The following is a 17,472-nucleotide window of genomic DNA, read 5'->3' as shown; positions in this document are numbered from 1 at the left end:
GTCAAATGTATCAAATTATTTTTTTGTTTTCATGGCATGGCATTAATTTGTTTTCATGGCATTGGCTTGGCAGGACAAACTAGTTGTGTATGACTGGTTTGGAGGCAAGACATTTGAACAACATCTGCTTAAAAACACAGTAAATGCAGCTAGCTGTGTTCTGTTTAATCTAAGCTTGATAGTCAGCCAAGTTATTTGTGCATTTAATATTGCAGATTGACCGTGGCTTTTATCAATGTAATTGTCTGCATCATTTCCAATCCCCCATATATATATTTTTCAAAAAATACACTACCAGTCAAAAGTTTTACAACACCTTCTCATTCAAGGGTTTTTCTTTATTTGTACTATTTTCTACTTTGTAGAATAGTAGTGAAGACATCAAAACTATGAAATAACACATGGAATCATGTAGTAACCAAGAAACTGTTAAACAAATCAAAATATATTTTATATTTGAGATTCTTCAAAGTAGCCAACCTTGGCCTTGATGACAGCTTTGCACACGCTTGGCATTCTCTCAACCGGCTTCATGAGGTAGTCACCTGGAATGCATTTCAGTTATTAACTGGTGTGCCTTGTTCATTTGTGGAATTTATTTCCTTCTTAATGTGTTTGAGCCAATCAGTTGTGTTGTGACAAGGTGTCTGTGTGTGTGTGTTGGGGGGGATGATGAAACTGGCTCTCATGAGGACCGCCACAGAGGATAAGTACATTAGAGTTACCAGCCTCAGAAATTGCAGCCCAAATAAATGCTTCACAGATTTCAAGTAACAGACACATCTCAACATCAACTGTTCAGGGGAGACTGTGTGAATCAGGCCTTCATGGTCAAATTGCTGCAAAGAAACCACTACTAAAGGACACCAATAAGAAGAAGATCCTTCCTTGGACCAAGAAACATGAGCAATGGACATTAGACCGGTGGAAATCTGTCCTTTGGTCTGATGAGTCCATATTTGAGATTTTCTTTGTGAGACACAGAGTAGGTAAATTAATGATCTCTGCATGTGTGGTTCCAAACATGAAGCATGCAGGAGGAGGTGTGATGGTGTGGGTGTGCTTCGCTGGTGACACAGTCAGTGATTTATTTAGCATTCAAGGCACACTTAACTAGCATGGCTACCACAGCATTCTGCAGTGATATGCCTTCCCATCAGGTTTGCGCTTAGTGGGACTATCATTTGTTTTTCTACAGGACAATGACCCAACACACCTCCAGGCTGTGTAAGGGGTATTTGACCAAGAAAGAGAGTGATGGAGTGCTGTATCAGATGACCTGGCCTCCACAATCTTCCGACCTCAACCCAATTGAGATGGTTTTGGATGAGTGTCACAGGAATTTCATAATTCCTATATGTGTTCATTAATCAAATACACTCTGTCTGTTTTTAAGAATTTGTAAGATTCTTATTTGTATAAAATAGACAGGGACCAGTCTTATCAAAATTAGATAATAGTATTTATTCTCGGAGCGCGCTGCCATGGAACCACAAACAACAGTTTATTTACAAAATATGACGTCATAGGTTATAAAATGTCCTTCCTCCTATCGACCAGGACAAAGCAGGTTCAAAAGTTTATTCCAACCTCCTAGAGCACACACACTATATCAAGATTAACTTCTGGAGTCTTCACCTTCATCCATCACTATTTAGAAGACAGTTCCAGATAAGGGAAAACCCAGGGAGGCACTCACTCACTGCCTTATCTAAACATCCCAGAGCTAAATTGGGTCGGTTCAACCATAGGTTAACGATCCTTTTTGCTTACTTAAAAACCCACAATCCATTCCTCCCCAACCCAGCTGGAATGGTGTTTATTATGTTTAATTACCCCCTGTTTCATGCTACACAATCCCTTCCTTATGAATTAACATTATTAATCAGATATAATAAAACAGAGTAGAGTTTAATTAGTTATAGTTCTATTTAAAATGTAGATATTGTTTAGTCATTATTCATAACATTCCTAACAATGTGTTGGACCACAGAGTGAAGGAAAAGCTGCCAACAAGTGCTCAGCATATGTGGGAACTCCTTCAAGACTGTTGGAAAAACATTTCAGGTGAAGTTGGTTTAGAGAATTGCAAAGCTGCCATCAAGGAAAAGGGTGGTTAATTTGAAGAATCTCAAATGTATTTGTATATGTTTAACACTTTTTTGGTTACTCCATGATTCCATATGTTATTTCGTAGTTTTGATGTCTTCACTATTATTTTACAATGTTGAAAATAGTTTTAAAAATTAAAGAAGAACCTTTGAATGAGTAGGTGTGTTCAAACTTTTGACTGGTACTGTATGTTGTTGTTTTTTTTGTTAAATTTATTTCTCACTTGTTTGATAAGATTAGTACAGATTTCCTCAGGAGACCACACATGGGGCCCGACCCCAAGTTTGGGGTTGTCACTGGTTACCACAGCCACAAATATTTGCTCTTTGTTCTTATTTTAAGGTTAGGCATTAGGTTTGCAGTGTGGTTAGGGTTAAGGTTTAGGGTTAGGTTTAAAATCAGATTTTAAGAAGATACATTTTAGAAACAGGCAGGTTTTAGGCATAGTTATGACTTTGTGACTGTGGTAACTAGTGACGACCCCCTAGTTTGGGAACCACTGTACTAACTTCTCTCTGTTTGCTTCCTCTCTCTGTCTCCTCTGCTTCCTCCTGCATGCATTGTAGCCTGCCTCAGCCTCACCACTGAGCATCACATCGCTGTCTGTCTCAGTAGCCTTCTCTCTGTAAAGCATAGTTATTGTGAGAACTCAGTAGCCTACCCAGGCGAAGATAACGATCAAACCGCTGTTCATGATTCTACTTCTTCGCAAAGAGGCAAGCACGATTACAACTCAGTCAGGTCAAGAATATACGTTTTCTGAGCTTTGATCAACGCTGGGAGCAATATTTAGATGTTGACCGGTAATTTATTTGATTGTGTACTATATTCTGTATATATAGTTACGGCCATTCCACCGTCATAGTACTGATGAAGCCTAAGCTGGAATGGCTAGCTTCATTAGATCTAGCTTTTTCCCCTTCATACAGCGCCTTCAGAAAGTTTCCACACCCCTGGACTTTTTCCACTTTATGTTGTGTTACAAAGTGGGATTAAAATGGATTTAGATCATCACAAAATATTCGAAGTGGAAGAAGAATTCAAACATTAGTAAAACAAAATCATGAAAAGTAAAACACTAATATGTCTTAATTAGACAAGTCAATACTTGTTTGAATCACCTTTGGCAGTGATTACAGCTCTGAGTCTTTCTGGGTACGTCTCTAAGAGCTTTCCACAACTGCATTTTGCAACATTTGCCCATTATTCTTTACAAAATTCTTCTAGCTTTGTGAAATTGGTTGTTAATCTCTATTAGGCAACCATTTTCAGATATTGCAATAGATTTTCAAACAGATTTAAGTCAAAACTGTTACCAGGCCACTCAGGAACAGTCACTGTCTTCTTGCTAAGCAACTCCAGTGTAGATTCTGCCTTGTGTTTTAAGGTATTATCTTGCTGAAAGGTGAATTCATCTCTCCAGTATCTGGTAGAAAGCAGACTGAACAATATTTTCCTCTATGATTTTGCCTGTGCTTAGCTCCAGTCCTTTTCTTGTTAATTAGCATATTGCTCACACCCGTGGCCTGCTGCCTGAAACGTTTCAGTTTGTTTAAATGTTCTGTTTGTGAAGGGGACTGCTGGTAGGTCTGCAAGTTTTAAAATAATCTATTTATTACAATATCACCATTTCTGTCTTATCAATGTGAGAGAGCATCGGCCGGCAATCTCACAAACCCATTAGGAAGGATCCTGGCAGCCAATGCAAAGAAAATCGTCCACTGAAAGGGTCCCCAATGTGATTTCATTTTATAATAATCACTAACTTGGCTACTTCCGCTTACACTGTCTTTCAGTTGCTTGGCCATTGCACACAACTGGAGCAGCAGCCAATGATGAGGCTAGAGAGGTTGGGGCGAAATCCTGCATGGAGCCTTCACCATGCGCTGCACCTTTAAGAGCGCATCAGCAGTCAGAAAGTCTTGTTGATTTTATCAGAGTGGTTAGTTTGTAAAGTCTTTAACTCGATCGCCGGTGTTACCGCTCTACGTCGTGGTTGTTATCTTTTGCGACTGCACCGGTTATTGATCGCATTGATTAGTAGCTACATTGTTGCAAAGCTTGACATATGAACCATAAGACTGACAGACAGTGCAACTGCAAGCCTGAAGTCAACAACCCACTCTCTCCCTCTCCCCTCAATTGTGCTTTTCACTGCAGCAGACTTATTTTTTTCCGCAATGTGGTGTAGCACTGTCCCTTATCCTCAGGCTTCTGACTCGCCCATAACTTTTCCACCATTACCCTCCCCTCAACCTCTTCCTGTTACTCTGCCCAGACAGACTGTGAGAAGTGTATTTTTGCTCACTGGACAAATGGAACTACAATGGACACACAGTAACCATAGTTTGACAATGCAGGAGAATGCCATTCGCAAACTCAAAGTGTGGAGGCTTATCAGAAAGATGTGCAGCTGAGTTTGGCTCACCTCTCCCGTCAACTCGAGGAAAACAAACAACAAACTGTTCAGAGACTGAAATCTTTGCAAGATTCTCTGAAGCAGGATGTTCAAGGGAAAATGCAGAGTTTCAAAACACTCATAGGTTATGACTAGATGATGGTTAGTTTCTATCTTGAGGAGGAACAAAAACAGAGAGCAGAGGAGACAGCATCTGTTGTGAAGGGAGTGTGTTCTTATCTGAAAGAGGTTATGGAGGACATGAAGAACTCTCTCGAAGGGGAATTACAATTTCTGATTGATCAAACACAAAAAGAGTCCTCTAATGAAATGGAAAAAGCACAGAAGGCCACAGACCTTCAACTGGAGGAGCTACATCAGGAGGTAATGCAGTGCTTTTCCCTTCTGGACAAATCCTCTGCACCTCCCTCAGGGTTTACTTCTGCCACTGGCCCTGTCATTAAGCGAATAGGAACAGGTAGCACTACAGAAACCCCAAGGAAGATCGTGTTAAACAACAGAACTACCGTTTCCCCGAGACCCCTTGCCACTGTAATGTCACCTCTAGCTCCCTCCCTATAAAACGACTTTTCCCCAATTTTGGCAGCCCAGAAGATGATGTTGATCCACTGTTTTTCCTATCTAAGTGTAATGATTTCCTTTCTATCCGTCCCCTTACTGACTTGGAGGTTTTTGTCACCCGCCGCAGTGTTTCTCCATGGCACAGCAAGAGACTTGTGGAAGATAGCCAATGAACATGTCAACCTGGGAAGAGTTTAAAAAAAGATTCCTCTCATCCTTTCTGGTGGTTAATTTCTTTACTATCAAATGAGGAGAGACAAACTTATAACACAAAATGTATGGAATGGGTCACAAGGTTTAGATTTTTATGAAATATACTTATAATTCACAGCAGACAGTATCTGCTGTAAAAACAGTTTTCTTCATGTAGAGACCAAGGTCTGACCCTGGGGTCATCTCTTTTTGGTACGTTATAGAACAGAAACATTAACTCATGCTCTGGAATGCGGTCTGTTTAGGTTTATTCACCCAAAAGACATCGTAAATCTCCTGTCAGTGTTATCTCCCAGAGGCCCACTTTCAGTTCACAGAGACACAATAATGTTATAAGAACCCTCTATTCTGTTGCATAAAACAACCATTTGATGCAATTAAAGTATTATAACATAATCTTGTAATTTCCACCTTACCTTCCTCTCAGAGGACTATGAGGATGAACTGGTGGTACGTGTTCTTAACAGAGTCCAGGGTGAAGCAGAGCCAATACGAGACTTTGCCTTCTCCTATGGAGTTCTATGTAGGAGATGGAAGGCTGATATTACTGAGCAGGAGATGGTCAAACTCATTCTTAAGAACATGGTTCTCCCGCCTTGCCAGTCAACTTTGGGAACATGTCCAGAATGTGGATGATCTGGTGTGTCTTGGGACTCAGTTTGAGAAGGACTGGAAGCACCACCTACAAACGCAAACACTTGATCCCTCATCCCGGTATCCCAATAACTCTCCTGGGGCTAAACTGCCTCAGCCATTTTCTGCCCAAGATCCAAGACAAAAATCCAGTAATGTGCTGGAAGTGTAAAGTCCAACGTCCTCCAGGTTCTTGCCCCCTCTATGGCCAGCATCAGAATTCAGGAAAAGGTCAGAAAGGACAGAAGACTAACAGTCTAGACAGGCGTGGTGGCTTGCATACAATTGGGTCGGCCTTAATGCCCACCATGAAGACTTCAGACAGCACAACTAGCTGTCTTATTCCTATTCTGCAACAACTACTGGTTCCTCTGACTGTTAGGAACTGGGAAGGAAGGCCATAATCGACACTGGAGCAACTTACACCCTGATGCAAGAGCCCCTGTGGCGAAACATGGCATTACCTCACAAGGAGCTTCGAACCTGGGAGGAAGGACCATTGTACTTGGCCAATGGAGAACCTACCACTCCCTTGGGCTGGATTGACATGACAATAAAGCTGCATGATGAGATTATTAACCTTCCTGTGGCTATGCTTGCAGATCCAAGTCTTGGATTTGCTGTAGTCCTTGGACTGGACTTCGTGTTCTTCAGTGGACTGACCATCTCAATATCCAAACCATCCTATTGGCTGAGTTCTGACCATTCCCGGCATCATCCATTTCAACCTGGAAATGCACTGATTTCAGAGCCTGCTACCTTATTCAGAGTTCTGTCTAGGTCAAGATGAAGACAATGACAAAGACAGAGAAAATACAAAGAAAATACAAAAACAAGTTCCACCAGTGAAGCCAGAGAACACAGCTATCACACCGATTACAGCTGTATCCCCCCTTCTATTCGAGAGCAAAAGCAAACCTGATTCTGATTTCTACATCAAACAAGCAGTGGAACAGGCATGTCTGTCGTAGAACGAGAGGTGGCAGCTGGAGAAGAACAGTGAGGTCTGTACTCTTACACCCGGCCGTACAACCGTCTTCAAAATCTATACCCGGCATGAAGTCCCCATTTAAGCAACGTCCCTACAGACTGTCCCCCGCCAATCTGGCAATTCTCAAAGACCAGCTCCAAAGCATGTTGGAGAAAGGAGTTGTGGAACCTTCTTATTCCAGATGTGCTTCTCCGCTTGTCTTGATTCCAAAGAAAAATGGTGGATATCGATTCTGTGTAGACTACAGGAAGCTGAATGCCATAACAGAAAGCGACCTTCCATAGGTTGATGGAGATTGTCCTAGGAGATCTGAAGCATTTGAAGCACTCAACAGTCTCATCACTCCTTGGACATCCTAAACTGAATGCTAATTTCATTGTGTACATGGATGCAAGTCCAACAGGACTTGGAGCAGTCTTGGCTCAACAAATAGGACCTGGAACAGAAGAAGTTATTGCCTATGCAAGTCACACCCTTAATTCAGCTGAGATGAATTATTCAACAACTTGAAGGGAGTGCCTCTCTGTGGTCTGAGCTTTGGAGAAATGGAGCTACTACTTGGAGTCGAAGGTCTTCCACATTGTCACAGACCACAGTGGGTACTGGCATCAGGCATGACCAACAGCCATCTTATTTGCTGGTCTATCGGACTGCAGATGTTGGACTTCATCATTGAATATCGCAAAGGAAAACTAAATATTCTACCAGATTCCCTTTCTCGGATCACAGAGTCTTCCAATGTTTGTCCTCCCTTATGCAGCACTTACACTACAGCTAAGTGTCTGGATGAATCCTTCCTTCTGGATGATGAGAATGTGTGGAGAGCACAGCAGAAGGATGCCGCCATCATGGCAATCCACAAGAGTGAGTCTGAAGAAGACTCAAAGAGTCGCTTCAACGAGAAGTTCAGCATAATTCAGGATAAAGTGTATCGAAAAACTCCAAGAGAAGATGGACCACACAGCACTCATTACCGCATCATCATCCCCTCTACATTTGTTACTTCATTTTTTTATTTCACCATTCTTTAACCAGGTGAGAACAAGTTCTCATTTACAACTGCGACCTGGCATGCAGACATTTGAGTGACCAGATGATCCAAGCGTATCATGCCAACCCCATGAGTGGCCGCCACCTTGGAGTTCTTAAGACTTACCAAAGATTACAAGAGCTGGCTTACTGGCCAGGCATGTGGGTTGATACCAAGATGTTTGTACAACCGTGTGAAGTCTGCCAGAAGTACAAACCACACATTGACAGACCTGCCGGGAAACTGCAGCAGACCATGGTGAACCATCTCAATGAAATGCTGGGAATTGATCTCATGGGACCTTTTCCTCCCAGCCGGGGGACCCGGGATTCATTTTTATTGGTGGTAGTGGACTACTACACACACTGGGTGGAGTTGTTTCCACTCCGCAAAGCCACTGCATCAGCCATTGCTCTAATTCTGTGAAGGGAGATCTTTACCAGATTCGAGATTCCGGACCAAATTCTCTCTGAACGAGGTGCACAGTTCATAGCAGGAATATACAAAGACCTCTGTACTTACTGGGGTGTAGTTGCCAAGCTGACCACGGCCTACCATCCTCAGACCAACCTGACCGAGAGGGTAAACCGAACCCTGAAGGGAATGATTGCTTCATTCATGGGGGATCAGCAAACAAGGTGGGATTAGCATCTTCCTGAGTTTTGCCTTGCGCTGAATTCTGCGGTCCAGGAGACTTCTGGGGTCACTCCCGCCAAACTCCATCTCGGAAGACCACTAAAAGGTCCGATGAACAGAGTCTTGCAAAGTTCCAACGTTTCACCTGACTGCCCAGGGTTTGATGCAGTCCAACACCACCACACCTTGCTAGCCAGCAGAATCAAAGCCAAACAACGGCAGCTCAGAAATTATGACAAACATAGACGAGCGTGTTTTTCCCACCCCAGTCTCGTGTCTGGGTCCGTTCTCATCATCTATCCAAGTCGTCCAAGCAGTTCACTGCCAAGCTAGCTTCGCGATGGAAAGGTCCATATCGTATGGTGTAGCAGTTGAGGCCAGTGAACGGTGCATGTTGTTGACCTAAAGCCCTGCTACCCAACGGCAGAAGAGCTGGATCGCTGGCAAAAGCAACACCTGCAGGACCTCTTCTTGGAGGACTCTGATGATGAGGACTTCCCTGGTTTTGTGTAGCAGGAACATGAACGTGCCAAAGTCTTCATCCTCTCTGTTTCTACAGGCTTTGATTTATCATGGGGGGAGGAGTGTGATGAAATCCTGCATGGAGTCTTCACCATGCACTGTCACTTTAAGAGTGCATCAGCAGTCAGAAAAGAGGAAATATAGATAGCTCTTCTGGCTCTCTGTAAAACACTCTTGGTTGGCACGGCAGTTTGACAGTGTGTGCAACGCTGCAGAAGTCTTGTTTATTTTCAGAGTGATTAGTTTGTATAGTCTTTAACCCGATCGCCCGTGTTATTGATCGCATGGATTAGTAGCGACATTGTTGCGAAACTTTGAAGTGCAACAAACAAACCATAAGATGGACAGACAGTGCAATTGCAAGCCTCTCTCTTCCCTCTATTGGGCTTTTCGCTGCAGCAGACTTAGTTTTTTCCCCGATGCGCTTCCCTTTGATGTTCAGTGTCGCTGGATTATTATTGCCCTGCCAGACGTAGTTGGGTTGACATTTTAGTTAAAGGGAGGTTGCTCTGCGAGTTTATTGTGTATTGTTATTTGAACTGTATTGATGCGATGTGGTACTATTGACATGTGGCTGAGAAGATTTTGGGCATTTTAATTAAAGCCTTGGTTTTGTCTATGAACACCCACATCCTCTCCCCCCATTCAAACCCTCTGCACTCCTCCACTGGGAGGTACTACAGATTATTGCAAATCCTCTAATATTGATAACTGAGTTCTTTCTTGTAAATTGTTTCTAGGAAGTTGCCGTTAAATTTCTCAGCCATTATTATTGTATGAGGTATTATTGGTTGGGTTACCCCTGTGCTGTGATGTGTGTTTCATATGGTGTGTCTTATCTTTTCTCTCCACTGGCTATCTGGCAAACAAGCTACACTCAAGGCAGTCTCTTCTGCTGGTGTGTGTGTCTGTGGTAGTGCTACTCTATCTATCCAACTTTTTTCCTTTCGGTAGGGTTAATGCCTGCCTGGCGCCTGAACAAAATCTTTATCTTTACCCCTCTCTAACAATAGTGCTACAAGGTTATGGGACTCTTCATGCATAACTCAAGAGTTATGTAGTTATCTTGTCTCAGCCAGGCATCCACATTAATTCAAGAGGAACTTGTCTTTATCTTTTAACCTCTACACGATTAATGTCCAAATGCTGTGATAAGTTTTGTAACTTAACCATTCATTTTGCCTGCTGGTTGTATGATGTTTAGGTGTACAGTACATTCATATAAAAATCCTTAACAGTCTTTTGACGCACCTGTGCATCAATCGAAGTTACATAATGATCCCCATCAAAATCTGTCAGTTTATGCTAGAGATACTGTATGTATTTTGCATTGGGCTGTTTCTCAATCCACAACATCAGGCTATGTTGTCCTTCCGCATCTGCAGAGGAAGGTGGCCGAGCTACAGCAGTGTTTGTCAGACCTTGATACATCCTGAAAATCGGTCTTCTCACGAAAACGTCCATCTTTCTCTGTGACCACCACAAGCTCCACATGACTCATCTGAATTTGGTAATGCTGATGTTCCAACTTCTGTAGCGTCCGATCCATTTGGGCTACAAGCTTATACTGTAGGACTGTGGTAAGGGGAATCTCATGAACATGATGGTGTTCTCTGTTTTGCTTTACGACACCCACTAGTGTCACGGGACTAGTAAACTTTGTCCAAAATGTTTGTCCATAACCATATTTGTCCAAAATGTTTTTATTTCCTGAACTTTCTTATATCTCCTAGATATAGGACAGACACTTCAAAACCTTATTCCTTATTTTTTATTTTTTGACTGTCTTTTTTGCCATTTATGAATGTGTTATTCAATGTGTTTCTATGGGTTAGAGTAGTTAAGGCCAAATTTCAATATTTTATCAACTAACTTTTTTTATATACACTATATTCTTTTATACCTAAATTTGTCCTAAAATTCTAAATCAAATAGTTAAACGATCCATGGTATGACCATGTACAAACAATTCCATATGTTAGCTTAGAAGAAAAAGTACAAGATTTACAATTTAGATTCCTTCCTATACTCTGATTTGCTATCTACGTTTTCTGTGTCTTGGTCTGTGTTGCATCGACACCTGTAGAAAAGATTAAAACACATGTTTGAAACAATTCTTCATCAAGATGGATGGAGGAATGTACGTAGAGACGGACGGACAGTCAAACTCACCCTTTGATATGCTGCATCTGTAAGATGGTCTCTGGCAAAACCTTGCCGTAACTCTCAGGTAAAATGAAGCAGAACAGACCCCCAAGTATTGCAAGGCTACCAATCAATATGTATGGTAGGTACTTGTAGTAATTTCCTGCAAATAAATAAAACAGACATTTTCAATATCAAGGGAGAGGTCTGAACATCAGAAAACCAAATTAACAGTGAGGGACATTGTCGAATACATCCACTCAATCTTGTTAATCTCTACTGAACAAAGAAATGGGTAGTGATCCAGGTCTTACAAGATTGGATATGTATACTTTAAGAGTCCAATATTGACATTGATGATTGATTAATTAACTGATTGATTGGTCTTACCGAGGTAGATGATGAAGGGTGAGATGATGGTTCCGATGCGTGCTGCCATGGCGCACGTCCCCATGGCCATGTTTCTCACCACGGTGGGGAAGAGCTCCGACGTGACTGCGTACACTACACAGAATGCTGCCGTGATGCCAAACTTCCCCACCATCTCCAGGAAGATAGCCACTCCTGGGAGATCTGAAACATAGAGAGACAACCAGGTGTAAATTAGGTGATGTTTATAAAGATCTGTAAATGAGGTCTCCCTCTTAGACGGTCAATGAATTTTACCTGTTGGGACCATGTTAATGAAGAGAATAACAGCTCCCCCTAGGAAGAGAGTGGAGGACTGGCAAAACTGTCTGGAACAGTATCTGAGCAGCAACAGGGCAATGAAATAGGCTGGCACTTCTGCAACTCCAGACAGGAAGCAGTTGATATAGGGATCTCCACTGAGGTTGGAGGTGTTCAAAATCAGGGCGAAGTAGCCACATGCGATAATAATCCTGCAGAGGGAAATCAAATATACAAAGTCGAATGAATTACAGTTGAAGTCAGAAGTTTACATAAACTTAGGTTGGAGTCATTAAAACTCGTTTTTCAACCACTCCACAAACTAAACTTATTAACAAACTATAGTTTTGTCAAGTCGGTTAGGACATCTACTCCGTGCATGACACAAGTCATTTTTACAACAATTATTTACAGACAGATTATTTCACTTATAATTCACTGTATCACAATTCCAGTGGGTCAGAAGTTTACATATGTTAAGTTGACTGTGCCTTTAAACAGCTTGGAAAATTCACGAAAATGATGTCATGGCTTTTGAAGCTTCTGATAGGCTAATTGACATAGTCCATTGGAGGTGTACCTTTGGATGTATTTCAAGGCCTACCTTCAAACGCAGTGCCTCTTTGCTTGACATGGGAAAATCAAAATAAATCAGCAAAGACCTCCACAAGTCTGGTTCATCCTTGGGAGAAATTTCCAAACGCGTTCATCTGTACAAACAATAGTACGCAAGTATAAACACCATGGGACCACGCAGCCGTCATACCGCTCAGGAAGGAGATGCGTCTCCTAGAGATGAACATACTTTGGTGTGAAAAGTGCAAATCAATCCCAGAACAAGGACCTTGTGAAGGTGCTGGGGGACACAGGTACAAAGGTATCTATATCCACAGTTAAATGAGTCCTATATCGACATAACCTGAAAGGCCGCTCAGCAAGGAAGAAGTTATTGCTCCAAAACCGCCATAAAAAAGCCAGACTATGGTTTGTAACTGCACATGGGGACAAAGATCATACTTTTTGGAGAAATGTCCTCTGGTCTGATGTCCCCATGTGCAGACCAGAGTACATTTCTCCAAAATGTATTATCTTTGTCCCCATGTGCAAATCAATCCCAGAACAAGGACCTTGTGAAGATGCTGGGGGAAACGGGTACAAAAGTATCTATATCCACAGTAAAACGAGTCCTATATCGACGTAACCTGAAAGGCCACCCAGCAAGGAAGAAGTCATTGCTCCAAAACCGCCATAAAAAAGCCAGACTATGGTTTGCCACTGCACATGGGGACAAAGATCATACTTTTTGGAGAAATGTCCTCTGGTCTAATGAAACAAAAATAAAACTGTTTGGCCATAATGACCATCATTATGTTTGAAAGAAAAAGGGGGATGCTTGCAAGCCGAAAAACACCATCCCAACCATGAAGCACGGGGGTGGCAGCTTCATGTTGTGGGGGTGCTTTGCTGCAGGAGGGACTGGTGCACTTCATAAAATAGATGGCATCATGAGGATGGAAAATTATGTGGATATATTGAAGCAACATCTCAAGACATCAGTCAGGAAGTTAAAGCTTGGTCGCAAATGGGTCTTCCAAATGAACAATGACCCCAAGCATACTTCCAAAGTTGTGTCAAAATGGCTTAAGGACAACAAAGTCAAGGTATTGGAGTGGCCATCACAACGCCCTGACTTCAATCCCACAGAAAATGTGTGTGCATAACTGAAAATTCGTGTGCGAGCAAGGAGGCCTACAAACCTGACTCAGTTACATCAGCTCTTTCAGGAGGAATGGGCCAAAATTCACCCAATTCATTGTGGGAAGCTTGTGGAAGGCTACTCGAAACGTTTGACCCAAGTTAAACAATTTAAAAGGCAATGCTACCAAATACTAATTGAGTGTATGTTATCTTCTAGCCCACTGGGAATGTGATGAAAGAAATAAAAGCTGAAATAAATCATTCTCTACTATTATTCTGAAATTTCACATTCTTAATGTAAAGTGCTGACCTAAAACAGGGAATTTTTACTAGGATTAAATGTCAGGAATTGTGAAAAACTGAGTTTAAATGTATTTGGCTAAGATGTATGTAAACTTCCAACTTCAACTGTAGATGAACAGCCACAAACAAAGTAATATTCAAAGTAATATTCAGTCATTAAATGACAATTCCACTCAAAACATTTATGGTATTTGTTTCATTAGTTCATTGTTGACAAAGTCCCAAAATGTTTTGCTTGTCAGCAATCAAGTTTTCAAGATATGTAACTTTCAAAATAAAGAAGTCATCCCGTACTTTGCATAATATGATGCTGTGTTTTGTATCATATGATGCAAATTGCATCATGCGAGGATTTCTGTATTTTGAAAGTTACATATCATGAAAAAATGATTGCTGACAAGCAAAACATTTCGGGACTTTGTCAACAATGGACTAATGAAAGAAATACCAAAAAAACGTTTTTGGGTGGGGGAGTTTTCCTTTAAGATTGTGTGGGATTTGTGTTAACAGATGCTAAGATTTACCACAGAAGGGAACACAGAATTATAATTGAAAGCATATTTCTGCTCCTCATGACATCCAGAATGTTGTGTTTCTTGTCCTTCATGGCCAGAGCATCTTCTACCTGGAGATAAGTCATCATTAGGATCATCATTAGGATACACCATTCAGAAGAGCAAAATGCACAATGGATGAAATTGCTAAGAGTAGATTGCCCCTGTATTTTATTCCCCGTGTCTCTCCTTTATCGCCGTAAGCACAGAGTCCACCGTCTCACTTTCATTATTCTGCAGTTCTACACTGCATTGGTTAAACAATAACACTTCAGAAACCTAAACTAGAGTCAGGCCAGAGTGAGTGGTCAAGTTGTCTGATGAATAACCTGGATTACACCATAAAACAGGAAGGGATGCATTAGTCTCTCAAATGATTTAACAATGGTTATTAATCAACTTCATTCAGTTTATGTATTGCAGCACCAGCAAAAAGGAGTTTGACTTCAACTGGATAGGTGCCTAAAAAGATATTAACATTTTTACATCGGAATCAAAGACATAGGCACTTTTTTGAAATTCCTCTATATATGTTTTTTGTTACTGCATATCCCTGGGAAGGTTTATTTTATTAAATGATGCAAGCTAACTGTAGCTAAGTAAGGTTGCTCACCTCTGCGGGAGTGAAGATGACCTCTGGTGCTGTGACTCTGTTCCTCCTGGCAGCATCTCTCAGTATGGCCTCAGCCTCCTCCACTCTTCCCTGAGAGAGCAGCCATCTGGGAGACTCTGGGATGAACCTATACCAATGCATATGCACAGTTATATAAACGTTACTGAGGCCCTATGTTAAATCGTGCTAATGTTTGTATTTGACAGAGATAAGAAGTACCATCGCTAAAAGAAGAGTACACAGAGGAGTACACAGAGCATTAACATAGTAGAAGGTTTTGCGGCAAACACATTCCTGTGGGGATTCATTATGCTTACCACCATAGCGGGAGATATATTATTCCAGAGCCTGTCATGGGAACCAGCAACCACCTCCAATCACGGATGAAGTATGCCACAGCCGGCATGAACATGTAGCCAATGGCAGAGCTCAGGAACACTCCAAGAGCGGAGAATACCACACGAGCTCCAGGGCTCAGTATTTCTGTCCCTGAAGACCAGATATGCAAGTTCAGTAAATTTACCAAATGTGCGAGAAATACTGTAGATACAAGTTATGCTTATTTTGAACCTACCAAGAACATACGCTATGACGTAGTTTGAGACTGATCCAGCACCAACAAAGAAGAAAAAAATAGTGAATGCCTCCCAGTTTGGGGAGAATATTTGTGCGAAATTGGCCACAATCTGGATTATCATCATAGTAAAGAGTGCTGGCTTTCTTCCAAACCTGTTGATGAAAAATTATGTAAGGTCACATTGTCTGAGATGATTCTCTATCAGGACTGACGTACACAGTATACATTACAGACCTGTCAGACAGCTGGCCAGAGATGAACGTTCCCACCAGCGCACCAAAGTAGTGAATTGAAGTGGTCAAGGGAACTTTGTATGCATTATCACACACCACATCCCACTGCAAAATACACATATTTCCTAAATTACAGAAATGCCCTTTCTCTCCTTTTACAAAAAGTGAAACTGCAGTTACAGTGCAGTTACTGTGCTATTTTAAACGCCAGTAATTGCACTATAACTGCAAAATAAACACCGGTGAATTGCTAAATTATGACACTAGACAGCAAAGTAAAACAGAGGTTTGTTTCTGGATGCAGTAATTGCAGTACAACTACAACATAACTACAATGTACTGTACTGTAACTGCAATTTGTTGTTGTAAGGGTTTGGGTAACCCAACAGTGCAATCCAAAGTGTTTGTGTAAGCATTTAAAGTTCATCATTCACGTATTTGGTTGTCATACTCTTTTTGTCACGTAGAATGGTTTTGGTCTTTGGGAATGGCTAATAATGTTTGCATTGATTTGCAATACATTTCTCACCTCGGTGACGAATGTTGACTGGTAAATGTCTTTGCTGTATTTCCAACCGTCCAAGCAACTTTCCAGCTCAATTTCACTCACGTTGACATCCACATTTGGAATGATATTTAGGATAGAGTAGTTTCTAACTGTCTCCACTTTGAGCCTTGAGCAAGAGCTATGCTTCGATGCACCATTTATTGTCTCCATTGGGATGGTCACATTTCTCCACATCTCACTGATATTATACTCCTCGGGAACATAGCATTCATGTGGCGGTGTATCACCTACAAACACTATATAAATACCAGTAAACCCATTGGGCAGGATACTGATGGCCAATGCCAAGAAGATTGTCCGCTGAAAGGGTCCCCATGTTCCCAAGAAAGCTGTGATTCCATCGTAATCTCTCATGTTGCTGCTGTGTTCAGTTGACCTTTGAGTCCAGTCACTTATTCACGTGCAGAAAACTGGCTGCATTTTTATAGCTGCTCCAGACGTTGTTGTAGTGTTGTCAGATATCATCCATCACCATCTGACACCGTCAACAAACAGCAGAGCTCTCTCCTGTCATGCACCAACCCCTCTTGAAAGCAGGTAGATAACATATCATTGCACCTTGAATTGCCCCACTCGGTATTGGTAATGTATTGGTATTGGTAATGTATTGGAAGGTCATTAAAAGTGAGGGTTAATTTATTATAGGATGTCGCTGTCCACTGGTGGTGGAATTCAACCTTGATTTAAGGACAACAGTTGAAGAGGGATGAAACGTCTGGGAAGGGGGCCAGAGGGGCCCACCTCAACGACACTCTAACTGCAGCCTTATCTCACACACCTTCCCAGACCTAGTTAATGATTGGCTGAGATACATGTCAGAGTTTGCTCTGTAGAAGCAACAGACAAGTGAGTGTGCATTAGGATCAGATTGAGCCGAAGAGTCACTTATGCATTATAAGCAGCCTGTTTGACAGTAACCTCTTAACTTCTTTGGGATAGGGGGCGGTATTTTGACGTCCGAATGAAAAGTGTGCCGAAAGACTGCAGCGCCAGCT

At 41.7% G+C, this 17,472-nt stretch overlaps 1 protein-coding gene across 1 annotated transcript; it reads right to left on the bottom strand.

The window, feature by feature from the left end:
• Positions 1-10,804: 10,804 nt before the first annotated feature.
• Positions 10,805-17,025, bottom strand: LOC110533374 (solute carrier family 22 member 4). The gene is made up of 10 exons (XM_021617507.3): positions 16,439-17,025; positions 15,911-16,014; positions 15,674-15,828; positions 15,417-15,588; positions 15,100-15,226; positions 14,457-14,557; positions 11,929-12,143; positions 11,653-11,835; positions 11,290-11,425; positions 10,805-11,197 (listed from the first exon to the last, which is right to left on the bottom strand). The coding sequence occupies exons 1-10, from the start codon at positions 16,829-16,831 to the stop codon at positions 11,122-11,124; spliced, it is 1,662 nt and encodes a 553-aa protein (XP_021473182.1). The 5' UTR covers positions 16,832-17,025; the 3' UTR covers positions 10,805-11,121.
• Positions 17,026-17,472: the final 447 nt, after the last annotated feature.

This window comes from Oncorhynchus mykiss, chromosome 10 (assembly GCF_057628025.1).
Source record: "Oncorhynchus mykiss isolate SJ-2025 chromosome 10, ASM5762802v1, whole genome shotgun sequence".
Classification (NCBI taxonomy): Eukaryota; Metazoa; Chordata; class Actinopteri; order Salmoniformes; family Salmonidae; genus Oncorhynchus; species Oncorhynchus mykiss.
This window is presented reverse-complemented; position numbering and strand designations above follow the sequence as displayed.

What these genes read in the sequence shown, in the direction of transcription:
- LOC110533374 (XM_021617507.3), bottom strand. Translation starts at nt 16,831, where the DNA reads ATGAGAGATTACGATGGAATCACAGCTTTCTTGGGAACATGGGGACCC. An exon ending in AGTCAACATTCGTCACCGAG is followed by an intron (nt 16,015 to 16,438) that starts GTGAGAAATGTA and finishes TGTATTTTGCAG; the next exon opens with TGGGATGTGGTGTGTGATAA. An exon ending in CATTAACATGGTCCCAACAG is followed by an intron (nt 11,836 to 11,928) that starts GTAAAATTCATT and finishes TCTATGTTTCAG; the next exon opens with ATCTCCCAGGAGTGGCTATC.